The 27445-nt window shown below is 47.1% G+C and overlaps 1 protein-coding gene across 4 annotated transcripts in view; it reads right to left on the reverse strand.

Annotated features, from left to right (window-relative positions):
* PODXL (podocalyxin like) overlaps positions 1-27445 on the reverse strand; it is a 54654-nt gene that overhangs the window by 12724 nt on the left and 14485 nt on the right. For all 4 annotated transcript variants that reach the window (XM_054178556.1, XM_054178555.1, XM_054178554.1 and 1 more), the window contains exons 2-4: positions 4506-5348; positions 1874-2028; positions 984-1049 (exon numbers count right to left, since the gene is read on the reverse strand). In XM_054178556.1, the coding sequence (XP_054034531.1) occupies positions 984-1049; positions 1874-2028; positions 4506-5348 (1064 nt within the window). The remainder of the gene's footprint in view (positions 1-983; positions 1050-1873; positions 2029-4505; positions 5349-27445) is intronic.

Genomic DNA, 27445 nt, shown 5'->3' on the forward strand with positions numbered 1-27445 from the left:
TAGCAAAGGCTCTTCAACCTGAGCAGCTTTTTCTGCTGCTGTGCAGCACAAGCTGTTGGAAAGTTCCTGAAGATCCAATTTCCCTATGCTTACACTGCTTTAGCAGTGCTGTGATGCAGAAACCAGAGCATTATGATGCCAAAACCCACCTCTTGAGCCTTACCCACAGCTCAGATAGATGCATTCATGCACTTTGTCAAGACCACACCAACCATGTGGTGTTGCCTCTTCCTCTTTATCATGAAGTTAAAACTTCCACCTGTTTGGAAACTTACAGTTTCCACAGGAATAATTTTGGAGGTGGATGTCCCTCAAAAAGCCATCAGGCAGTACCCACCCACTAGAAGAAGGATCTTGGTGCAGTCTTGGGCTGGGCTTGCCTTTCCCCAGCCTTTGCGCTACATTTTACTACTCCCTGGTCTACTAGAAGGCTTGAAACAAATGAAATGGAGTCTTTTGCTCTCAAATTAAGGATCCATGAGATCTGATATAGCATGAAGGAGCACAGTGAGTCCCAAACTCCAGGCTGCTGCTCTTCCCAGATACTCTGCAGTGGATGCCACCCTACTCCAGCTGTGAGGTTGTAAGATCTCATCCAGTATGCAACAACTGTAGAGTTTTGCTTTGGTTTTGGGATGAAGTTCTGGACTCTCTGCAAAGGCAAAAAGCTTTTCCCTTAGGTTTCACCCTCTAAAATGTTTCATTGCTCTTCCTCTGAGGCCTGGGTGGACTCAACTGGCCTTTCTACGTGAAGAAGACCATATGGGCCTCTTCTCCTCCTGCTACATTCCCCACTGCCTGATACTGCTGAGTGTGGGTTTGCATTTACCATTTTACACCCCAAAAGTGGTTGCATCTTATTTTGATGAAATTACTTTGACCTCTGTAGGCTTCCACACTCAGCATATCACAGGGTAAGAGCTGATCTCCAACAGCAACATGGCTGCTGACCCTACACAGAAGTCCCAGAGGATGGTACTTACACAGGTTCTGGGTTCTTTCAGATATATGTTGGGCAAACTGTTTTGCACCTGGTCTTTACAGATGACCTGGAAAGACAGAAGAAAAGCAACTCTCAAAAGGCTGGTATAGGTTGGAAGGACAGTTGGTGACTGATACAACAGATTGCCCCAATCCAGAGACATCCTTGGCAAAGCTCTGATCCATTTTGTGGAAAGGATACAGGTCTGGATGCCCTTCACTCAAATCTTTATGCCTGGAAAATGTTTCCACAGGTAACTGATGTGGTTGTTAATGCACTTCCCAAACCAGGCTTAAGATTTGCAGGACAGGGTAAAGCAGGAATTGGCTTGGGAAGCAGGAGGTTCTGTGCCAGAAGGCCATGGTGGGGTCCCATACTACAGGAGATAGGCAGCTAAAAGCAGAGTCTCTTTCCTTCCTTCCTTCCTACACTGGGATCTTCAGTTATCCTGCCTTGCCTTTTGAGTTGTGCCCCTGACCCCCTTCCCAAACCTTTTTCTCATAATATCATCCATGTGAGGTTCACATTGAATTGTGGTGTTTGCATTCCCATCAAGTCCAAGTCCACACCAAGACATCTGCTGCTCTGCATAATGCTTCCCAAGTTTCATTTGTTCCCTGTTCAGCACCCAGATCATAATGTCCTTCACCTCTATCCACAATGTGTCTTCAGTGGAAAGCTACAGGAGAAAGAGGTTGACTAGATGACCTTTAAAGGTCCCTTCTAATCCAAGCCATTGTATGATCTAGAATTATCTTGCTGCCATCTAAGGCAGATCTCTCAAACACAGGCACAGCAAGAAAGGCTGCAGGTTTTATGTGCACATGGGATGAGAGCTGAATCTGAAGAGACACCACAACAAAGTGCTCACCTCCCTGTAGGTGTCATTACCTCATTTTGCAAAGAAGTGTTAGGGTGATGGTGGCCACATCTGCTGCACTCTGGCTGGTCCCCCAAGCCTGGGGTCAATGGCTGTTCACTGGTAGGGCTCTGGTCAGCAATTGAAGGTTTAGTTGGCACAGATCCAGCTTCTGGACTTCTCTGGTCTGGGTCCCCAATACACACACACACACACAAATAAAAACAAGGAGAAAGACAGTGTAGAGGATACAGCTGACAGTTCTGGTCACAAGCAGCTGAAAGTAAGTCTTCAGCTCTAGCCCTGCCTTGAAGCTCGTTGTGTCAAAGCTTGGAAAGGCTTTGGTTGCTTTCCTTACGTTTTCTTTGTGCTGGTTTAATTTTCTGATGCTGGAACCCATCAGACTGTTCTGGAGAGATGAACCCAAAGGCTGTGATGGCTGAGCTTTGGTAGCTGCATGAGCTGATTAAATGGAATGGCCCTCGGTTCACTTTATCTGAGGTGTCTTCCATGGAGGTTTCCACAGCAGAGGTAGACTACCTATTGGAAGAATTCACTGTGGCCTTTCAGTACTTAAAGGAGCCTATTTGAAAGGAAGAAGCAAACCTTTCATCGGGGCCTGTCATGACTGGACAAGGGGTGATGGTTTTAAACTAACAAAGGTGGGCTTCAGACTACTTCAGCGGAAGAGTTTTTATGCTGAGGGTGGTGAAACACTGCTCCAGGTTGCCCAGAAAGGTGGGAGATGTCCCAATCCTGGAAACATTCAAAGTCAGACTGGATGTGGCTCTGAGCAACCTGATCTAGTAGATGTTCCCACTGACCTCAGGGGGATTGAACCAGATGGCCTTTAAAGGTGCCTTTCAAGCCAAAGCATTCCATGATTTTATGTTCTATCTGAACTGACTACCCAGGATCTCTTGGAGAATGGATTTCATTGTGCAATTTGACTGACAACCACTCCCAACTCTGCTAGGAGGGGATGAAACGCCGTAACTTCTGCTGATTGCATCTCTATCAGCTATGGACAAAGTCCAGAGGGACGTCCTTAGAAGTAGTGCCTAGTACTCTGGGGACAGCCTGGGGTATCCTGACTGCCTGCTACTCCCAAAGGGGCACATGCTCACATCTATTACCCTCACGCAGGTGTCTCAGATAGCTGCGATCATCTCAGATGCCTTTGTTGAGGTCTGAGGCATCTTACAGCGCAATGGGAGTAGTGCAAGGAGCACAGCAGCCTCCTGCCTTACCAAGTCCTTTTGAGGGTTCCTAATCGATCCATAAATGGTGACAAAGTGAACTGAAATGTCACATCCTGTTCACAGCCTGTTTGCTTTTGGGACTCCTGCCTCTTCCAGAGAAAAGACGAGGAGTATTCTCTCTCAGACACATTCTGAAAGCTCCAGCAGAGAAGTCATTTCAAAGCCATCTGTTTCTTTTGCATTCTCTCACCTATTTATTAAATGTAAAGGGGTTTTAGACCTCTTCCTGCTCAATGCTCAAATCCTCAAATTTGAATTAACATAATTCCATAAATCATCCTTTAATGGAGAACAATCCTGTGGAACAGAAGGAGAATGAAACATCTTTCATGAAAATGCTCATTTCACCTCTTCATGCCTTCAAATGTGCTCAAAACATGACTTGAGTGAAGCCAGTGAAGGTGGTCTTGCACTAAGACCTTGGCCCATTCAGTGATGCTGACAGCTGGAAGGGTAGAAATGGTTTTGGGAGTGGCTTCTGTATTGCAGGTAACTGGAAACTGGGTCAAGAACAGCGTTCTTCAAAGGAAGATAAATGAAGGGTCATCATAGCTTTTATTCAGAGCCAGATATGTGCTGAATCCACAATCCCACACAACTCTGAAAGGTTCCATGGAGGTCCCACAGTGAGGGACAACCATCAGTTTGCTTCCCCATAAACACTGTGAAGGAATACCAGTGGGGACCCTGAACTGTGCCTTACCAGGACACTTATGAACTAAGGTGACGAAGGTAAAGCTCCAAAAGTCTGGAGAAAACATGAATCGTGTTCAGCAACATCCTAAACACTACATGGAGGATCCTGATACTGCTCAGACAGAAGCTAGCAGCCAATCCTCCCCTCAATAATGGTGAACATCCTGACCCTACTGCTTAGACTCTTGTGGTAGTGTGAAGGTTTAATCCTCCTGCCTGGAACTGTCACAACTCTTTAGAGGTTGTAGGCTCAGAGTTTTGCCACAAAATCTCCTTAGTAATCTAAAGCTTATTTTCTGTTCATGCCCAGACAGCCTTCACTAAGCTGTCAGCCACACTAGAGATCTATAGCCAGGGATGCTGTCAATCTGTTTCACCAGCTCTACAACATCAGTCTCCAGCTCTCAACTCATCAATGCTGGCTCCCTTCTGCAGTCACTGAAGATCAAGTAAGTGCAGTCAGTGGTGCTGTGGACACAGTTTGGTCTATCCAAAAGCCAATGTCAATGCTGACTCGTGCTTTGAATTTCATTAACTGCATCGACTCGATCTCCAGTGACGACAACAGGGACCTAGACAACCAGCTGTCATGGAGACAGCTATGCTGGACATTCTGAGTATGACAGCAGGTATTTAGCGTAGCCAAAGGAAAAGCCCACAAAAGTGCCTCCCAATACAAGAAATCAAGGTTCTCATCTTCCAGTACCTCCTCCTGAAGTTGGTGTGGTGGTTGCCTCTGAGAACTTGTCAGTGTTTTCAGGTGGTAAAGACAGAGAGGCATTACTAGTGGTGTGGGACACAGGTCCAGCAAGAGCAGTAACAGAAGTGCCAGTGCTTCCAGGTGTGGTGGAAGAGGCCAGCCCTAGGACTGGAGAACTAGAAGAAGAGTGAGGCTGTTTTGAGACAGATGAGGGAGAAGAGACACCATAGTCCTTTTGCACAGGAGGAAGGTTGCTCACTGGCACTCCAGTGCTTGCAGTGGTGCTGGCCAACTGGTCCACAGGCTGGCTTCCCTGAGCTTCCACACTGGGGGAGGATGCCACACCAGTCCCTGAACCTCCTGTGGTGGCTGAAATGCTGCTCACGTGAGTGAGGACAGGACTTGCAGTAGTGGTGGCTGGCAAGCTTCCCAAGCTGCCTGCAGGACTAGTCTTCTGCTGGGCAGTACTGGAGGTTACAGAAGGAGGGGCTGGGGAACCTCCAGAACTGACGGAGGAGCTGTCCTGCTGAGACTGGTGGGGTGATGTCGTGGGGATGGGTGGTGGGTTTCCTGGGTTGTTTCTGGGGGTGGGCCCTTCAATTCTGGCAGATGATGTCACAGAGGTGGTTGGTGGCCTTGTAGTGGTGATCACTTGAAAGGTGGTGGGTGATACTACAGTAGTGGTCGATGGATTTTCTGCAAGGGGGGTTGCTTGAACTGTGACAGCTGGCATGGTTGAGGTGGATGATGGGTTTTTTGTTCTGATTGTAGTGGTGACCGCAGTAGTTGTGACGAGCTTCCCATTTTCTCCTGGGACTGGAGAACTTGAAGTGTCCTGAGAGCTGACACCTAGGGAAGTAAAAAAAACAACAAGATAAACTTTGAGCTAAGGTGAATTTGTGAATGCCTCATCCTTGGAAATGTCCAAGGTCTGGTTAGAAGAGGCTCTGAGCAACCTGGTCTAGTGGAAGAAGTCCTTGCCCAAGGCAGTGGGGGTCAGACTAGATGACCTTCAGTGGTCCCCTCCAACCCAAACCATCCTCTAATTCTATAAAAAATTGTAGACACTGGAATTCCTCTTTGGGTGAACTATGGAAAGAATATTTATTCTACTTGCTCCAAAAGAAATGGGTCAGCACTGGACAGTTTGCACGTAAATACAAAAAGACAATGACTTTGAGCTCTGTCATTTTAATTTTAAGGGTGTGCAGTTTAGCTTCCCATTGCAAGTACTGTCACCAATCTATGATCACATACTTGTTCAGATGATTATTTTACTATTCTGAAAAGCCTGAGAAAGTCACATTAAAATGTGATGTGCTCATTTTCTAATGAAAACCTTCAACAAAAACGAAGCCAAGGAGGCAGGAAAAAAAAAAAAAGAATGAAAGAAAGAGGAGAAGCAAACCGGGAAAATTAAGGGGTCCAGCCCCTGTGAGGACAAGCTGAGAGTTGGAGTTGTTCAGCCTGGGGAAGGTTCCTTGTGGGCTTTCAGTACTTAAAGGAGATCCACATGAAAGATAGGGAGGGACTCTATATCAGGAAGCGCAGTGATAGGATAAGGGCTAAAGATTTTAAACCAAAAAAAGAGTAGATTTTTATTAGATATGAAGAAGATATTCTTCACTGTGAGGAGGGTGAGACATGGGAACAAGTTCCCTCTTTGGAAGTGTCCAAGGTTGGGTTAGATGAGGCTCTGAGCAACCTGATCATATTATCATGCATAAGGAGATCTGCAGCTGGTTTCTGAAGAATATTTTCAATTTCTAAATGATCAAGCTGGTTTCAAATTATAGAGTAGTGAGAGGTGCACCTGAGGAACACTTTGCTTGACTAAAGATACATCCTGCAACATCCTGCAATGCTAAAACATCAACTGGTATAAAAACTTGGGTCCCTTTTCCTGTTTGTAATCACTGCATGACCTCCATCAATTGCCACAGAAATAATTCCCTCCACATTGCACATGGTAACCACCAGCTCTAGGATCTTCCCCACATTCACCCCAGGAAAGGTTTGACCAGTTTTTCACCTTCCAGGACCTGGAGGCTGCACTGTGTCACTTGATCTGTAGATCTGCCGGGAGTCAAGACTACAGCCTGATTTTGGAGCAGGAGGGGTTCTTCTGTTCAATAGCTGCAGAAGAGGGCTATGGGTTTTGCCCCATGAAACACTTGTAATATGATCTCAGCCCTCCAAAACAGGAGTTACACTTCCAAGGTTTGATTTCTAGCTATATCCTAATGCTGCTCTCCAGAGATCTGCTTCATTCCCCCACGCTGGCTTACTGGGAAAGCATTTTTGCTTACGGTGCCTGTGAACTACCACTAGTTGTGCTTCAAGGACCAGAAGAAGGTTTGAGCTTCTGTGATTCAAACTGCTGGGGCAATTGAACCAAACTGTGACAGGACCTGGCGTGGTGGAGCTATAACTGATACAGCATCTAGAGAGAAGGATTTGGGAATGGGAAGCTGCAACAGGTTTGAAGTCCCATGAAATCAGCCTGTGGAGAGGATGGGTTTAGATGAGGCAGAGGAGTTATAGCTAGGCTCTATGTAGGCATTGGGGAGAGAAGGGAGAGTATTTCACTTGGAAGGGACCTACAGTGATCATCTAGTCCAACTGTCTGACCACTTCAGGAGGAATGCAGAGCCAGGAGAAGAAATGTGCAGATCTCTTGCAACACAGTTCCTCTTCCTGTTTCTCCACCAGCTGACAGCAGCCATTTCTGAAAACACCACTAAGGTGTGAAATTAACAGAAAATAATAGCATGAAATATTTTAGGAAACCCTGGACTTGTGAGAAAGCATTTCCACTACATCTGAAGGAAAAGAGTTTTTGTGGAGATGTCATATTTCCTACAGACTAACCAGTGTCTGCAAGAAAAGAAGTGAGGAAGCACAACACAGTCATGAGGACCTAGCAGATGAAACCAGGTGCAAAAGACAGTTTTCATCTAGCCACCCCCTTAACTGTGTTATTATCTTCCCTAGCTTGAATCCTCGGTAGTGGTTGCACCAAACTAGAAACCAGGCATTCAGTTAACCACAAAATGGGTGAGGATTCAAACAAAGAAGATTCAGACAAGGTAGAAATTCTTTATGATGAGGGTGGTGAAACACTGGCACAGGCTGCCCAGAGAAGCCCCATACTTGGTAACAATCAAGGTCAGTTTTGATGGAGCTTTGAGCAATCTGATCTATGTGAAGTTGTCCCTGCTCACTGCAGAGGCCTTGGACTAGACGACCTTTAAAGGTCCCTTGCAACCCAAACTATTCTACAATTCTAAATTGCACACTATCTTCTCGCTGCTGTTGCACAAGGAGTCAGATGCTGCTGCAGCCGTGGGCTGCACACCGTTCTGCAATTTTATTGCTCTGGGCTCAATATTAGTAGGGGTTTTTTTTGTTTGTTTTGTTTTTTTTTGTTCCCCAGAGTGTCTCACTGCAGCATTGGAAAAACAACCCCTGTATTTTATTCAGACTGAGGAAAAACAAAAATCATTTCTGGTGTCTTGCAGGTTCACCACGTACGGAAGGCCTGGTTTATGCAAAGCCATTGCTCTCATTTTTGGGAGCCTAGCAAACACTTAATGCCAAAGCAGAAACAATCAAAGAGTCATTTAGCTTGGAAAAGACCTTTCAGATCATCAAGTCCAACCATGAAACCAGCACTGGCGAGTTCACCGCTAAACCAGAGCCCTAAGCACCACATCTCCATGGCTTTTTAATCCCCCCCATGGTGGGGACTCCACCACTTCCCTGAGCAGCCTGTACCAGGGCTTGACAACCCTTTGGGGAAGAAATCGTTCCTAATGTCCAACCTAAACCTCCCCTGGCAAAACTTCAGGTTCCTCTGGTGCTGTCACTTGTTACTTGGGAGAAGAGACCAGATTCCCATGTCACTACAGCCTTCTTTCAGGTAGTTGTAGAGAGCCAGCAGGTCTCTCCTCAGTCTCCTTTTCTCCAGGCTAAACAACTCCAGTTCTCTTAGCTGCTCCTCACAAGACTTGTGCTCTAGACCCTTCACCAGCTTTGTTGACCTTCTCTGGACCCGCTCCAGCACCTCGATGTCCTTCTTGCAGTGAGGGACCCAAAACTTCACCCAGTATTTAAGGTGCAGCCTAATTGCACCTTGAGCCCAGAGCATCACAAGCCCAGGAGTCACTGTTTTCCTTCCACGCGCGCTGTAATTCTTTCAAATAAATCCCGGAGAACTGGTTTTTTATCTCTTCCTACTTAACTGGCCACCCGTGCCAAATCTCAGCAGCAGACCCAGGGGTAATAATTGGTAATGAGCCCCTGTTTGCCTGGGCTGGTAGCCAGTATTGCCTGATGACTGTCCTCAATAGAAGAAATTGAAAGGACCTGGTCCGAGGAGGAGAAAACCCCTGCAACCACAGACTGGTGGCAATATCAGCCAGACAGGATTATGTTCAATGCCCCTTTAGCATGAAAATTCCTCACAAAAGATACCATCCGTCCTTCTGCGGGAAACAAATGACCCTTTCATGCTGTGAGCTCCACAGATAAAAGGATTTTATGCATGCTGTGAGAGTGAAGAAGGATGGAGGAGTGGTCCTCTAAGCCATCTCTCTCCGTATCAAGAGAAGATCCTTTCCAAGCCCCCAAAATATTTCACTTGAATTTCAGCCAGAGTTTTCCACCCTGTTTTCCAGAAGGCAGAAAAAAACTACCTGCTCTTGACCTTCCTGGCTGCATTTTGGCAGGGCAGGGCCACATACTTGATTTCACTTTTTGGACTGTGGCCAATTTCCAATTTTAAGGAAAATGCGGTTACCCAGCACCTACAGGTGTGTTCTGACAGCACTGGGTGCAGCGAGTTTAATGCTTTGGTCTGCACCTTTCCTCTCATAGGTATCACACAGATCCCCCCAAACGCTTACTCATTTGTGTTGGTGTGGAGTAGATCCACAGGAGGAGAGTGCAAGCCCTCCACACACATATCTGAGTGCAGTGGCCAAACAGCCTGGAGGAAATGAGTCCACTGCAAAAACATGACTTCATTTCCCACGGCTGTGACTGTGATAGTGTGTAGGTATGATGGGGACAACCCTGGAGGGGAGAGAACTTTGCCTTATTGCTAGCTATCAAGGTTCCCCAGAAAAGTGGAGAATGTCCCATCTTGTAAAAATTCAAGATCAGGTTGTGTGGGGACTCTGACCAAAATGATCCACTTGGAGAAGAGGAAGCTCAGGGGAGACCTTATTGCTGCCTACAATTGCCTGAAGGGAGGTTGTAGCCAGGAGGGGGTTGGTCTCTTCTCCCAGGCAACCAGCACCAGAACAAGGGGACACAGTCTCAAGCTGCACCAGGGGAAGTTTAGGCTCGAGGTGAGGAGAAAGTTCTTCACAGAAAGAGTTGTTAGCCATTGGAATGGGCTGCCCAGGGAGGCGGTGGAGTCACCATCCCTGGAGGTACTCAAGAGAGAATTGGACGTGGCACTTGGTGCCATGGTTTAGTAGTCATGAGGTCTTGGGTGACAGGTCTTTGAGGTCTCTTCCAACCTTATTGATTCTGAGATTCTAAGATGTCCCTGCTAAATGCAAGGGAGTTGGAGGAGGTGAACTGGAAAGTTCCCTTTCAACCTAAACTACTCTATGATTCTCTGATTCCATGATTCTGTGATCAAGGTGGGCTTGTTCAGCCCACAGTAAGCAACATTTGTGAGGCTGGAAGTGCCACGGTCAGCCCTCACTGCTGTGGGCACTCCCGGTAGGGGCTGGTGTGAGAGTGCTGTGGTCAGGCGCTGCTGGGATGCGAAAAGCCAGACGAAATGCGTCAGGAAAGATGTGCTGGTTTGCATCAATGTAGCTCCTTGCAATATCAGTCAAGGGCCATGACTCTGAGTTGAGGACCACAAGTGAGCTGTTGTGCACCACCACCAGCCATGCCATGCTCTGGTTGTAACCTCGTTGCAAGTAGATTTGTGGTGTTTTGCATGCCGGGGAAGATGCTCAGAGGGAGTAGCTTGTTTGGAAAGGTCATGGCTTGGAGCACACAAAAAAAGCAGCGAACCAGCGCAAGATGCAAAGCGAAAGGACATATCCTGTCCCCAAGCCACCACCTCTCCATGGAACTCCTGATTAATTCCCTGCCCAACAGCTTCCCGCTTCCTATTTCAGTAACGCCTCCTCCCCCCACGTCCACCTTGTTGAACCAGCTCAGATTGGCTGAAAATCTATTAATAGTGAGAAAAGGAAACCCAGAAGAATAACTTAGGAAGTGGTGACTGACACACCCCACCGCTGGTGAGCTGAGCCCAGCTTGGAGCCTTACACCAGCCGGCTCCTGCTCCTCCCAAGGCAGGATGAGAAAGCTAAGGAGCTCAAGCAACCCAGGGAAGGGGAAGGGCTGTGAGCCAGGCCTGAGGAAGTTCCTATTTTCCTCCCCTTTTTTTGCAGCCTTTCCTGATTAAATAAGGACAACAGGTTGGTTTTGTCACAGCGAAAGTGGGGACTGAAGCTCCACAGGTGGTCATCTGTGTGGGGACAGTGTATGCCAAAGCAAGTGAGGAGGCTCCTGGTCTTGTCTATGCATCACAAGAGGTTCCTGGGCAAAAGGAGTATTTTATCCACTCCCTGCAATGCAGCTGTGTCTGAGCTGGAGCAGAGACCAGTTGCTGCAGAGGACAGGAAATCTGTCACCTCCTTTGAAAACTGTGAGAGCAATCAGATTGGCAGAATATCACAGAACGCTGTTATTTATCCTGGAATTAAGCTGGGCTACAGAGCAAATGGTTACCTCAAGGGCTTTCAAATTTTGCCTGTGTAGAAGCTCTGTCCCTTCCATCTGCTAAGGGAAAGGTGGGCTCCAAATAGAACCATCCTCTCTCTGTACCTGCTGGGATTTCAATGAGGGATGTGGTAAAGGATGTTGTTAATGTGCACTTCATCCCTTCCCCCTTGCAAAGAGGCACTTTCCATGTCAACATAGGAAAGACATGGACCTGTTGGAACAGGTCCAGAGGAGGCCTCAAAAATAATCAGAGGGATGGAACCCCTCTGTTGTGAGGAAATGCTGAGAACTGGGGTTGCTCAGCCTCGAGAAGGCTCCAGGGAGACCTTCTTGCAGCCTTTCATTACTTCAAGGGGCCTATGGGAAAGATGAGGACAATCTTTTTGGAAGTGTTTCTTATGACAGGACAATGGGGGGATGTTTTTAAACTAAAGTAGGAGAGATTTAAACTAGTTATTAGGAATATTTTTTTTACCGTAAGGGTGGCAAAGCACAGGCCCAGGTTGCCCAAAGAGGTGGTAGATGTTCCATCACTGGAAACATTCAGGGTCAAGTTTGGTGAGGCTCTGAGCAACCTGGTGGAGTTGCAGATGTCCCTACTGACTGCAGGGAAGCTGGATTAGATGACATTTAAAGGTCCCTTCCAGCCCAAAACATTCTATGACTCTTTGGCATCAGCTAGCCTCTTTGCTGCCAGTCATCATCAGAATTATGAAATGGTTTCACCCAGGCCAAAGACCAACTTGGCTTCCAGGGTGAGAAAATGGGGAAAAGTCCAGTAGCCACTACCAGAGCATTTTCAGACTTGAATCCATCAGAACAATTATCCAGTGCAGGGATGTCTATCCTCTCCAAAACCCATACAGAATAAAAACTGCTGTGGAACAGTCTAGACAGAATTGCAATGCAAAATACTAAAGATGCGACCTGATGGCTGGATCTAATTGGTGCCATAGCATCACTTGGGAAGGAAAGGAGACTATCTGGACTCTGGTTTAAAGCCACTGGTTTTGTTTTCAGCAGGGAACCTCCTTTACCCTGCTGTGCAAAAGCTCTATTGAAGAGACCCTTCAGACCAGTGCTTTTTAGATCTTGCAAGCAAGTGACAGTGAAATCAAGGGCAAAATGCTCTTTTCTGCTGTCAGATGAAGTGAACCCACAGCCACAGCCTCTACCCTGAAGGTGTTAACCAATAAGCCCTTATTGGGTGGACATGGCAGGGAAAAAAGGCTGTGCTTCGATACGCTTTTGAAGTGTTTTGCTCCATTTCTGTGTGGAAAGAAGCATGCAGAGCTTCCTCCCTCATGTTTGCAATATCAGCCTGGAGATACCTGAGGTGGGTGTCAGTCTCATCTTCCAGGTAACTAGCGATAGGACAAGAGGAAATGGCCTCAAGTTGTGCCAGAGGAGGTTTAGGTTGGGTATTTGGAAAAAAATGTTTGCTGAAAGAGTGGTCAGGCATTGGAACAGGCTGCCCAGGGAGGTGGTGGAGTCACCATCCGTGAAAGTGTTCCAAAAATGTGTAGACGTGGCAGCTAGGGACATGGTTTAGTGGGTGTGGTGGTGGTGGGCTGGCAGTTGGACTCAATGACATTAGAGGTCTTTTCCAGCCTTAATGAGTTTATGATTCCATCTGTCAGATTGAGATTTGGGGCCCCCACAGCACCTTATCATCATCTTGAGGACTCTTATCAGTCTGCAGTATTTTGCAGTCACATCCCTACAGTAGCCAAAAGTCTCTCTAATTCAGACCTGGCAAATTTTTAAGTTGTCCCTGTTTTACCCAGTAGAAGCAGCTCTGAAGCTCAAGGGAGCAGGACTTGACCCAAACTTCATGTGAACTTCAGCTGCTCCATCCATGCTGCCTTACTTTACTTTACTCACACAACAGCCTTTAAAACTCCTTGATTTCCACCAAGGAACCCATCCACAACCTGAGATGCCTTTTCTGCCAGGACTGCAATGCACATCCCCAAAGCCCCAGGTTCTGATGAACTGGCATTTTCTGAGGAGAAACCTGCTTCATTAACAAATTCCACATTGGCTCTTTCTGCAGTGTTTGAGCCAGCTCAGCTTGTCTGCTGTTGCATTTGGAAGTATGACAAATATTAAAAATAATCATCCTGAGGCATGGATCTCCACTTGGACACTCTCCTCTTCTCCTGCAGCCCTGACATGTTTCCTTCTCACTCCCTAGGTCCCCCTGAACATTACATTTGGGGCAGCATAAATGGGTTAATTTACTGTATTAATTAATTACCAAACAGTGGATTTGAGGAGAGCAGAAGTAGTTCAGCCCTCCTCATACCCATCTTCTCAAAACCATTGCTACTGAATTGTCTTCCATGCCACACCTCAGCCTCTTATGAATTTCTCCTTGAAGACTGCTTTTTGCCAGAAAACTGTGATCAGAAGCATCTTTCACCCAAAGAGAGCCAACTGGTCCACCCTAGGCAGTACCACTGCCAGCTCCAGCCAGAGGTGAGGGATGGCAGTAGCAGTAGGAATCATAGAATTATTTTGGTTGGTAAAGACCCTTGGGATCATCAAGTCTGATTATTAACCCTGTGGCTGTCAAGTCCACCACTAAACCATATCCCTCTGCACCACATCCAGGCATCTTTTAAATCCTTTCAAGGATGGGAGAATCCAGCACTTCCCTGGGCAGCCTGTTCCAGGGCTTGACAACCCTTTTGAGGAAGAAAGTTTTCCTAACATCCAACCCAAACTTCCCCTGGTGCAACTTGAAGTCATTTCCTCTTGTTCTATTGCTTGTTACTTGGGAGAATAACCCACACCCACCTCATTACAATCTCCTTTAAAGTTGCTGTAGAGAGTGAGGTCTCTCCTGAGCCTCCTTTTTTTCCAGGCTAAACACCCACAGTTCCCTCGGCTGCTCCTCACAAGACTGGTGTTCAGTCCAGTCTCTCTTACAGCTAAACTCAGGATATCCTATTTAGGATTGTGTCTCCATGTGCCTTCCCATGGAAAGTCTGTAGCTATCTAAGAAGTGAAGGGGAAAAGGCAAAAAAAAGTCAGAAGGAGACAGGAAACCCAGTGAGGAAAATGAAGGCTCCAGAATCCTTCACAGGAGGTTGTCAAGGAGGCAAACAAACACAGACTCATGTGCACACCTCCATCCATGTCACTCACAGGCATTTTTCATCACCAAGCCTGGAATGGGGTTTTTGAGGAACCTGGCTCCAACCTGCACCTTTCCCAGGCTGTGAAATGAGCTGGGGACTCTTTGCAGCCCCATCAGGAAACAGTTTCCCAGCAGGAAACAGTTGTGGAGCTGCTGGAGGGGAAATGCAGGCAGCACGAGCCAAAAAAGCCACACATCCCAGCCCAACCAGACCCTCCAAAGCACAGTGTAGCCACTCTCCTGCCCTTCTCCTTTCTCCTTCATGCCTTTAGTATGAAATTATCCCATGATGACCCTGCTGCTTCAAAGTACAATTTGTGATGGTACAACCTACTCCCACATCAAGTGCGCATCAGTCTTCCACTGCTGAAGGACACCATGGCTGGTACATTTAGCACTGAGACCACTCCTTCTATTTTGGCAAAAGCCACCCAGGAATGTTGGAAGGAACTCAAGGTTTGCACTGAGTAATGGGCCAGAAAAGTCACTGTGCAGCAAGGTAAAGCCCAGCTGCCTCTGGCCCTAAACAGTGACTCAAAAAGACAAGAAACACCAAACACCTGGGGTTTTCTTGTATAAGTTCCATGCTGCAAGCCCTTTAGATGCTGTCTCAGACCTTTGTCTGCCAACACGAGTGCTAAAACCCCCTATGAAAATAAATAAACAAAACCCCAAACATAAATAGATGCAAAGCTTTGATTTGCCTGAACTTGGAGAGAAACCTCATGCCCACAGGAATGACCAAGAGACTAAGACTACCACCTTGACCCCATGAGGAGACCACCCAACTTCACCATCTCTATCCAGTGAGGGTTGAACACTGGCCCACTAATGGTTTCAACACTAAGGAACTATGAATATGGTGGCTGGTGGCAAGGTGGTGGCGAGGAAACCTTCAGAAAAGAGCTGCTTGGCCAAGGCCACCGGTTTGCTCTAGAGGGCTGAACATCACAGCAGCAGCCCCTCCTGGACACCTGACCTTTCTCCTGCCCGCAGCTGCCACTTGGTGCATGGAGGTAGTCGAAGGGGACAAATTTTTTCACCGAGACAGAGCAGAAGTTTCTCCTCATGCTTTTCACCCCAGAAAGATGAATCATCCATTACTGGCTTTTCCTGGAGGACTACTCCAGACAACTTGAGAAGGACTGAGAAGATGAGGCCCTGAGGCAGGAATGATATTTATTCAGCCTGATGGCTTGTCTGCACAGAGCTACTCAAGAAAATTAATTAAAATTAAAAGAAGGTATGATTTCAGAGTGGATTAGTCCAAGTGCACACAACTCACCAGGTGGCCACTCTTGTTCGGCTTTAAATCATCACTCATTTAATTCAGCCAGAATGAAGTAGGTTAATACAAATTAAAGTCTCCTCAGCTCTGAAAGTCAATAAGGGGGTGCTGAAGCAGTTTCAGAAAGTTAATTCAGGGGAAATCTAGTGATGGCCCCAGCATAAGCACTCCCCTAAATATCACTCTGGGCACTGACACTGATGAACAAACATGGGGGATGGGACACATCTGCCTTCCCAGCTGAGGCTGATGTTTCCTGAATCCTGGATGTGGAAGGCTCTGGCTGGTGCCAGATATGGTGTCACATCAGCAGCTCTTCCTATTTGCTCTGTTTTTATCACAGAGGAAGGCAGGACAATGAGAAGACAGTGGACAGACTATGTCAGAGGACTGGAGCACGGATGCATGGTGCAGGAGGTAGTGGGGACATTGACTGTCTACTGTCTTCTCATTGTCCTGCTTTTCTCACTGTCATGGATCTGTTGAAGAGGGTCCAGAGGAGACAAAAAAGATGATTAGAGGGCTGGAGAGCCTCTTCTGTGAGGACAGGCTAGGCAGTTTGAGGCTGTTCAGCCTGGAGAAGAGAAGGCTCTGGGGAGACCTTATAGCAGCCTTTCAGTACCTGAAGGGGCCCTACAGGAAAGCTGGAGTGGGACAATTTATAAGAGCTTGTGGCAATAGAACAAGGGGCAATGGTTTTAAACTAAATCAGGATAGATTTAGATTAGGCGTTAGGAAGAAGTCCTCTGCTATAGGGGTGGAGACACAGGAATGTGCTGCCCCAGGAAGTCGTGAATGCCTCTTCCCTGGAAGTGCTTAAGACCAGGCTGAATGAGGCTTTGAGCATCTCAGTGTAGTATGAGGTGTTCGGGTCCATGGCAGGGGGCTTGGAATGAAATGACCATTAAGGTCCTTTCTGATTCAAGCTATTCTATGATTACAGGACAGTATAGTCAAGTGGACAGAGGGGAAAGGTGAGCTTGCCTATCCACAGCAAGAAGCAGCCTCACTTTCCCTGAGCATACCAATCTTCTTAAAGAAGTCCCTGCTCACTGCAGCATGGTTGGGCTAGAAGACCTTTAAGGGTCCCTTCCAACCCAAAACATATTGTGAGTCTATGACGCTATGGGTGGCAAAGGGGAGAATGAATTTACCTCCTCACCCTGCTCTGCAGCTGACCGGATTCATATTTGGGTTCACATTTGGAGAGTTAGCCCTGAGGTACTCATCCTGCCAGCACTGGAAAAGAGTTGTCACATTTAATGTCAGTCAAGTTAGGTGCAGTGTGTCTAGACTCTGCAGGAGATGAGTGCTGCAAGGGTCTTGCAAAGGGACAAACATGCAGAACTCCTAGGGGTAGGTTTTGCAGCCAAAGAAATCCCCACTTTTTTTCCTGAGTATCACACTGACTCCTGGCAATGAGGATGAGAAGCAGTGGAAATCATACAATCATTGAATCATTTTGCTTGGAAGAGATCTTTGAGAGCCCAACACTGTCAGGTCCACCACTTAACCATGTCTCTGAGTGCCACATCTACATGTTTTTTCAAATCCCTTCAGGAGTGGTGACTCCACTGCTTCCCTGGGCAGCCTGTTCCAGGGCTGGACAACACTTTCTGCTCAGAAATTTTTTCTAACGTCCAACCAAAGCCACCCCTGATGCCATTTGAGGGTGGTTCCTCTTGTTCTATCAATTGCTGCTTGGGAGAAATATGCTTCTTCTTGTGGCAAGGGCTTTACCTAAAGGGAAAGAGGCAACCTCAAACCCCAGTAGGGATTATCGTCTTCTCTGGGACCTCACATCCCATCAAAGCCAAACCACAGAGGGGCATTAAATTTGGCATTAGTATTTGTGCCATCAAAGATGCCAACCTCAGCTGGAGGCCCAGCATGGAGGAAGTCCAAGCGGTAGCCCTAAGGGCATAAAACAAGAGAAGACACTCCAAGCCTAGAGGAACAAGGAGACCTTAGCCTGGTCATATGCAGTTCTGGTACAATGGGAAAACAAAGATGGAGATGGGTGACTGGAAGGTCAGTTTGTGCTGGCACACATCACCCGCTGTGGCGTTGTAAAGCGTTGTCCTCTGCTTCTTGCACCTCCCTTTCCTCCCCACCTCCCCTGAAGATTTACAGCAGGAATCACCCTCCTGCAACTGCATTTTGGTGTGGAGGCTGCCAGCTCCCCACGGGGCTATGCTCAGGGCAGGACTTGGAGGATGCTTGCTCACCCTGAGGGCAGAAAGGGCCAGCGGAAAATGGATGGAGAGGAGGCGATAAGACCTGGAGCCTCACCCTCCTTTGTGCACCCTGCACCCTTGATGAGTCACCAGTCAGCCCAAATTTACACCCCTCCAGCCAGTGACTTAATTTTTAACCTTTTCAGGGTTGAAAGTCACGTTGCCTCCCCCATCCCATCTATGCACCATGACATGATGGGCCCAAAGACAGTGAGCCGAATGCATCTTGGACTTGCTAATTGATATGGGTCCCTTCCAACTTGAGATATTCTATGACTTTATGATTTTTGGTCCATCAAGGCTCAAAGATGCTGTGATTTTAAGTGACTGAAGACACAAATGATGATGTGCCGATGTGAGAGTCACCTCCAAGAGTCACTGGTGACCTTTACAGAATCACAGAATACATTGGGTTAGAAAGGACCTTTAAAGGGCATCTAGTCCAATGTCCCTGAAGTAAGTAGGGACATCCCCAACTAGATCAAGTTGCTCAGAGCCCCATATCAAGCCTCCAGGGATGGGGTCCTCCACCACCTCCAAGCACCTTCTCAAGCATCACAGCCTTTCTATGTAACATCTTGGATGATTCCTAGTTAAATACTTACTCCCTAGTGCCATCTGCTTCACTGCTCTTTCAGGCTGTGCTGGGGCCAGGTTCCTGAGCAGGCACATCTGGAACACTTGCAAACCTTCAGTGACATAAAAGCTATCACCACATGTTCCTCACTCCATGATTTTGAAGAAGAGTTAAGCTGGATATCGGAATCCATCTCTCCACCATGATAGGTCCCCCTTGACCTTGGCTAGCTGAGGTTAGCAAGCCAGCAGCCCAGAGATTTCCTGTTGAAGCTGTGAGGAGGGCTCCAGGTTTCCTTGGGCTCCTTTGTGTGTCAGTGCTATTTCAGGTACCACCTTTTTTTTTTAAATTTTCAGCTGCCCACCCAGACCTCCCTCAGGGTGGGGTCTTCCTGGCTAACTTGGAGCTCTCTGTACACACACGTATATGTACGCGCCTACACATCGTATGGCCCCGCATGCGAGTTGAGCCTTTGGGCACTGACTGGACACGCTGGACTTGGCAGCGGGCTCGGTGCTATTCTTTAGGTGGGGAGAGCCTAGGAAGGGAAGGACGCAGCTAACCCTCCCTCCTATTCAAAACTATTTAAAGACTGTCTGGCACAGAGTTTCTTTCCCACCAATGGCTCCAGTGACGATCTGGCTTTACAGGCTGTGTAATCTGATCAGCTTCTATTGTTGGCAAATTCATAATTGCCTCATTATTTAACTCTCCTGAAACAGTCGGTTTTGCGGAAAACGAGCGGCCATTTCAGCTCTTTTTGTTGTTTTATTTTGGTGTTGGTTTGGTTTTTTTTTCCTTCCCCAAGAGCATTGAGACTCAGTTTCCTTTTGAAGAGCTTTGGTTCTTGGAATCACAGACTCATACATTCCTAGAATCATTTTGATTGGACTCAGCGATCTGAGATCATCGAGTCCAACTGTCAACCTAACACCAAAAAGGATGTCAAATCCTGTCCCGAATTGCCACGTCTACACGCCTTGAAAACCTCCAGGGATGGTGATTCCACCCCCTCCTGGGCAACTTATTTCAATGCTGAGCCACTCTTTCAGTGAAGAAATTTTTCCCAACAGCATACCTAAAGCTCCCCTGCCACAAACTGAAGCCATTTCTTCTTGTTCTGTCACCTGATACCAGGAAGAGGAGCCCAACCCCCGCTTCACTACAACCTCCTTTCAGGGAGTTGTAGAGAGAAAGAAGGTCTCCCCTCAGTCTCCTCCAGACTAAACTGCCCCAGTTCCTTCAGCTGCTCCTCATAAGACTTATTCTCTAGACTCTTCACCAGCTTCACTGCCCTTCTCTGGACACATTCCAGCATCTCAATGTCCTTCTTGCAGTGAGGGATCCATAACTGAATCCAGTATTTAAGGTGCAGCCTCACCAGTGCTGAATACAGGGGAACAATCCCTGCTCTACTCCTGCTGTCCACATTATTCCTGACACAGGCCAGTATGCTGTTGGCCTTATTGGCACCTACCCTTCAGCTCTCTTCAACAGCTCCTGCTCCTCTTCTCCTTAATATAGTACACGTGATCACACGAATCACTAATGAAAGGTACAAACAAGGAGAGATGACCCTTTCAAGTGCTGTCATAGTGCAGGATTCTCTAGCACCTGAGTACTCATTACTCTGTGGCCTCTTATACATAGCTCTGAGCAGCACAGGTACTATAGAATCACAGAATCATAGAATGTTTTGGGTTTGAATGGACCTCTAAGGGTCACCTAGTCCAACTCCTTGCAGTGAGCAGGGACATCTTCAACTGCATCAGGTTCTCAGAGCCCTGTCCAACCTCTCCTTGAATGCTTCCAGGGATAGACCATCTAATCACCTCTCTGGCCAATCTATACCAGTGCTTCACCACTCTTAGTGAAAAAAATAATTCTTCTTTATACCTAACCCTCCTTCAATTTCAGAGCATCACCCCTTGTCCTGTCAGAATGGGCCCCAATAAAAAGATCTCTCTTTAGGCACTGGAAGGCTACAGTAAGGTATGCATTAGTAGGAGAGAGAAGGAGCCTTAACAATTTCCCTGCAGAGAAGAAGGATGCTCTTGTAAGTGCTATGCTCTGGCTCACCTCCTTGTTCAGCCACAACTCTCTGAAACAACCCTGGTTACATTTCTTAACCTCTCCCTGCCTCAGTTTCCCCCATCTCTACATGCAGGAGTTGGTAGGACTTTAACCAGAGAAGCTGTCTACATTTACAGGCTGGTCCAGCACCTTTCTAACTGGGGCCCCAACATTGGTTAGGTGCCAGAGCAATACAAATAATTACTAATAGTAATCCCCATGGGAGTCTATTACATTATGGTTCAACTTCCTCCCAAACAATTGCTCCTTTTCCTTGCTTTGTATGTTCTTCAAAAGAAGCGGCTGCTGTGCTTTAGGGCTGGGACACCAGCCGCGGTAAACATACACCCAGCGTTCCTGCTCAGCTGGGCCTGGGCAGCAAAAAGAAGATAAATCTGATTTAAGACAATCACATTGTGGGCAGGAAAAAGAAAATTTAAAAATCAAGGGTTTGATGGAAATGGCAACCTAGCAAGCCCTAACCAGCGTTTAGCCTGAGAAGTCCCTCAAGGCACATTTATCCACAGAATGATCTTATTTAGAGTGGAAATCAGAGCAAGAAATGTCGAGAGCAGAAGTGCCCACTGGACTCAGAGCTCAAAACATCTTCATTCAGGGTGCTGAAAGTCCTGACACTGCAGCAGCATTCAGGTGAGGGAAGCAGAGATTTACCTTATTGCTGTTTACAACCACCTGAAGGGAGGTTGTAGCCAGGTGGGGGTTGGTCTCTTCTCCCAGGCAACCAGCACCAGAACAAGAGGACACAGTCTTAAGCTGTGCCAGAGGAGGTTTTGGCTGGATGTCAGGAAGAAGTTCTTCACAGAAAGAGTGATAGGCCATTGGAATGTGCTGCCCAGGGAGGTGATGGAGTCACCATCACTGGCGGTGTTTAAGAAGAGACTGGATGGGGCACTTGATGCCATGGTTTAGTCAATTAGATAGTGTTGGATGATAGGTTGGACTCGATGATCACAAAGGTCTTTTCCAACCTGGTTAATGCTATTCTATTCTGTTCCACTGTGGACACACAGCTTGTCAGTGTGTGGACATATCTGTGGAATCATAGAATTATTTCAGTTGGAAGAGATGTCCACGAACAACCGTCAACCTAAGACTCCCACAGCCATTAAAACATGTCACAGAGTCCCATATCCACATATTTCTTAAACACCTCCAGGTACAATGACTCCACCACCTCCCTGGGCAGCCTGTTCCAATACTTGACCACGCTTTAAGGAAAGAAATTTTTCCTAATATCCAACCTAAACCTCCACTGGGACAGCTTGAGGCCATTTCCTCTTGTTCTATCACCTGATACTAGGGAAAGGAAACTGACCCCCACTGGCCTCCAATCTCCTTTCAGGGAGCTGTAGAGAGCAATGAGGTCTCCCCTCAGTCTGCTCTTCTGCAGACTAAACAATCTCAGTTCCCTCAGCTGCTCTTCATAAGACCTGTTCTCTAGAACCTTCTTCAGCTTTGTTGCCTGCCCTTACTCTTCCAACCTGGTTTATTGTTATTATTGATATTATTATTATTATTATTATTATTATTATTACCTGCAGTCACACTGTCTGCACTACCCAAAAGGTGTATAAGGGGAAAGATGGCCATAAATGGAAATAAAAGTGTTCCTGGTCCACTGCCAGTTCTGGGCTGAAGTTTGCTCATCTACTGGGTGTGTGGGACAGGGGAATTGTCCTCATAGGGTATATGTGGTACAGAAGCACCTCAGTGCTGTAGGTTTAGGTGTTCCTGTGAGAGCTGGGAACTCAAAATATTGAATGCCCAACAAAAGGTGACAATTGTATTCCAATCTGGTTTGGGCTGAATCATGTTAGAGCAGGGTGAGCTTTGGACAGGCTCTCGTGAGGTCCTTGGTTCCTCATTCAAACAGCTCTGAGCTGAATCCCATGATGTTGCATCTCTGAGGAGGCTTTCCCATTGACAAAACCAGGAATTCAGGGCTACACTGGAAGAAAGGTGGAGAATGAAGAAGGGTCTTGCTTATTAGTTGGCTGACTTAATGCGGATGAAGAACAATGCACACACTGGCCACCCCTTCCAAGATGGAGCCTGCAACTGCTTTAATTAGTCAATTAAGTGTGGTTGTGTCACAGGAGATGAGACACAACCCAGGATCAGCCAGCTGGGTTCTTGGCTGCTGAATGACATTGTCTTTCCAGCCCAATGACCTCATTGTTATGACTCAATAGGGGAATAATGTTGTCCACCCAGCAGCCCAGCAAGGAGTGAGATTCCTGCGTGGTTACAGCTGAGCAGAAGAGCATGGGAAGTTGTGGGATGTCACCAGGTCGGGGATGCAGGCTGTGGTAGCTTTTAATGGCAGGGTTGAGCGCTGAGAAATTCCAGCAACAAATACAATCTAAAATACATATATGGTATGCAAGAGTGGTCATAGTAATCTCCTCAGAGACTTCCTGCACAAGTAGGTCCAGGTAGAAAGTTTGAGTGTGAAAAGACTCACTGGTTAGGGAGGAAAATCCTAAATGACATCTTGTGGAAAGGAAAGTTCACAGAACTTACACCTGAGGTGGTCTGGATGGAAAAGACACCTGTTCATGTCACCTTTGGACCACAGAACTTCACTGACATCTCCCTGACACCCAAACCCTTCTTTCCAGGATACTGCCTGGTGGTTGGGCTGCAGGCAGGCCATGGCAGGGCAAGGGAAGGGAGCGGAGGAAGCAGGAAGGAAGAAGCAGCTGCATCCCCACCCTGCTGTTAATCATCCTCCTCTTTCTTCTAAGAGAGGGCAGCAGGTCTGCAAACCCCACACTGGGCTCCCACCTTGGAGAGGATGCAAGACAGTGACCAGCAGCTCTGAGTACAGAAAGGGTACTTGGAGCTGGGCTTCATGAAAAGAACCAAATTACTCTGCTCCCATGACAGTGGATCCTGCTTTTGGTTCAGCAGTAAAACTTTGACACATCAGCTTGGACATTTCCTTTAGAAAACTGAACTGGATTCATGGGGTTGGAGGTGGGAGAAGAGGGCAGGGATGCAGGTTAGGTCCATAATAGGACGTGCAGAAAGCCATCAGCAAAGGAGAGTGAGGAAGAAGGTACTGAACAGGGAGTCAGTGATACTAGCTGTAATCATGGAGCTGGGGAGCAGGTGTGAAGACTACAAGGGAGACCAAACAACTCCACAGTGGAGATGCACTCTACTGGTGAAGGCTGCAGCTACACAAAATCACAGAATTGTTTCAGTTGGAAAAGACCTCTAAGATCATCAAGTCCAACCCTCAACTTCAGACCACCATGACCATTAAACTATGTCCCAAAGTGCCATGTTCACACATTTCTTTAACACCTCCAGGGATGATGACCACCACCTCCCTGGGCACCCTAATTCCAATGCCTGACCTCTCAGGCTTGTCATGTATGCAAGTGATCAAAGCCTGACTTTGCTACAAAAGCTACCCTGTCTTATGAGATACAAGAAAACCAGGATCACTGACGACAGCAAAAAGACCCTCCTGTTACCTTTAGACCCAGATCATCTACATAGCTCAGAAATAATTCTTTGGGCAAAATGCTCCTTCACACTGCTCAGGGCAGCTCTCAGAAACCAAGCCCTGAGCCTGCTGACCATGGAAGCAGGAAGAAATTGCTGAGGCATCAAAAGCAAACACTGACATTTAGCAATGCTTATTGATAATGCTCCATAACTGGCTGTTGCATTATTGCTCTAAATAATCAGTAACTGGCAAGTGTATCTACTCCAGACTATGCCCTCTGCTGCAGGCCTGCTCCTGGTCCCTGTTAGCTAGAGTCACTTAGCACATGAGCATCACTGCTTGTCCATCAAGTCTGGAGAAAACTGAGAGGGGATCTTATTGATGTTTACAAGTATCTGGAGGGCAGGTGTCAAGAAGAAGGGGCCAGTCTTTTTCAGTGGTGCAACAGGCACAGACTAAAATACAGCAAGTTCCACCTCAACATGAGGGAAAACTTCTTTCCTTTGAGGGTGATGGAGCACTGGAACAGGCTGCCCAGAGAGGTTGTAGAGTCTCCTTCCCTGAGACTTTCAAAACCCACCTGCACATGTTCCTATCTGGCTTCTTGTAGGCAATTCTGCTTTGTCATGGGAGGTTGGACTCGACAATCTCCAGAGGTTCCTTCCAACGCTAACCATTCTAAGATTCTACAATCAACAGTTCTCCCCAGATCTCTCAGTGTGGGCCACAATGTCACAAAGGAGAAATTGAAATGCTCAAATGATGCAAACCAACAGAGCCATATCCTTTGCCCAAAAAGGTTCTGCATGCCACAGTGGCCAAATAAACATGATGTGTGCTGGAAGCCAGGCCTTGCATTTTGAGACTATGGACATAGCAGAGGGCCAAGACCTTTGCTGGTACAAGATTTGAACTAGCTCTCCCAAATGGGAGCAAAACAGAGTTGGATAAAGGCAAGAGGTGGAGCAAATCTCTATCTTGCATACAGCCCAGATGCATGGAGAGCTCAATGCACTATAGATGGAGATGAGTTACAGCAGCAGGACACCCAGCACTAAGCTGCTGCACACACACAGACTCTCTCTCCTTGCATCACAGACCACCCAAGGAAAATTTTGATGTGGCCAGATCCAAAACTTATATTTATTACTACCAACAAATCTTAGTTTTATTCAGGTTGATAAAGACCTTTAGCTTATTGAGTCCTACTGTTAACACAACACTGTCAAGTCCACCACTAAACCATGTCCCTAAGCACCAAGTCCCTAAGTCTTTCAAATACCTCCAGGGATGATGACTCCTTCACTTCTCTGGACAGTCTATTCCAGTGCTTGACAGCAATTTGGGGGAAGAAATATTTCCTAATATCCAACCTCAACCTCCCCTGGCACAACTTGAGGCCATTTCCTCTTATCTATCACTTGTTACTTGGGAGAAGAAACTGACCCCCACCTCACTACAACCTCCTTTCAGGGAGCTGTATAGAGCAATGAGGTCTCCTCCTCAGTGTCCTTTCCTCCAGACTCAATAATCCCAGTTCCCTCAGCTGCTCCTCATAAAACCTGTTCTCCAGACCCTTTACCAGCTTTGTTTCCCTTCTCTGGACATGCTCCAGCACCTCAGTGTCCTTATCAGCCTCCTTCTTCCACCACATCCAGGCACTGATTTACCAGCCAAGACAGAGATACACCCCAATCCCCAAACTACTTCTGAGGTGGATTATAAGGAAACCCTCCCTAAAGGGGCAGCTTAGGCTGTGCTCACTGCCTTGGGGCATCTCCTGGCTCCTGCTCCCAGGGAAAGCAGCTTACACTCCTCTGTCCCTGCTGCTGACCCCACCCCAAACTAGCCACTCTCCTAATCAGATTGGAATGGTCCTGCCAGACACTGTAAAACACTCATGGAAGACAAAGCATTGAGCTGTAGCCCTCATCCACCAGCTCAAAACACAAATATGGCCCCAAAATTGCTAGTGAGAACGTTAGTGAGATTTTTCTGTGTGAGAGAATGTCTGAAATATGGACTAGGACATCAACAACCACCACATCAGAGCCTGGCTTTTGGTCTTGTCCAAAATATGTCAGCTCCCCATGACATCATGCTGGGGCTCTGTACCCATCCTGATGGCTCTCCAATTGTTCATGCCATGTCCAGCTTCTGCACTGACTAGGGAGTGTGTGCAGAAGGTTCTGGAGGAGGAGGAGATGCTGGTGGGGCTGAGTCACTTTGCTGCCATCTGAGATGCTAATAAAACACCACAGTCTCCATTTCTAATGTGATCACAGGAAGGAAAGCTCTGCTTCCTCAGGGTATGGCTGTGCCACCAAAACCCTTTAAACTCCCTAAAATCTTACCCCATGCAGCTGTCAGCTACCCATAGCCAGACTTCATAATAGGAGCACAAAAAGCATCAATTATTTTAAAGCAGAAAACCATCTATTTCCCTCATCAACAGTCCATCAGTTTGGACTTCTGTATTTCGCTCCCTAACCCTTTGGAAAGGGCATTCATGAAGGACTGTAAAAAGTACACATTGACCACAAAGCCCCCTACCTCTCTTGATGCCAATCCAATTTTGTATGCCCATTTTTCACCACCTCCCTCTTACTAATTTGCCCTTCTTCTTGTGCCACTCTGCCAAAAGAACAGCTGTGGGTTTTTTTCAGCTCTCAGCTGTAGAGAGTGAGAAGGTCTCTGAGTTTCCTTTCCTCCAGGCTAAACAGCCCCCATTCTGTTAGCTGCTCCTCACAGGACTTGTGTTCTAGACTTGTCTAGGCCCTACCCTGGACACATTCCATCACCTCAATGTCCTTTGTGGAGTGAGGGGCCCAAAACTCAACCTAGTACTCAAGGTGTGGCCTCACCAGTGTTGAATACAGGGGGACTATCACTGCCCTAGTCCTGCTGGCCACACTGTTGCTGATACAATTTGTGAAAGACCAAATTTTATCATCTAGCACCAAAGATACGCAGCAGGCCAAAACTCAAGCACAGAACTTTAGGAACTTAGATTTTCCAGCACTAAGTGGGGCTGGATTTGGATGTGAGACAAAACCTGGGCAGCCAGTTAAAGGAAGCCTCGTTAATTCTTGCTTTTCTATCCTTTAACTACTCTCTGCCCACACTGTGAGGAGATATCCAGGGTACCCAGACACTAAGTGTGAGGTTCTCCCTTCAATTAGACAGTCAAAAGTTACAAGTATAAAGCTTGCAGAATCATAGAATGGTTTAGATTGGAAGAGACCTTTAAATGTCATCTAGTTCACCCCTACCTCATAGTGAGCAGTGACATCTTTAACTGGATCAGGTTGCTCAGAGTTCCATCCAACCTGACCTTGAATGTTTCCAGGGGTGGGGCTTCCGCCATCTCTCAGAGCAATTTGTGC

Source organism: Dryobates pubescens, chromosome Z, assembly GCF_014839835.1.
Source record: "Dryobates pubescens isolate bDryPub1 chromosome Z, bDryPub1.pri, whole genome shotgun sequence".
NCBI lineage: Eukaryota > Metazoa > Chordata > Aves > Piciformes > Picidae > Dryobates > Dryobates pubescens.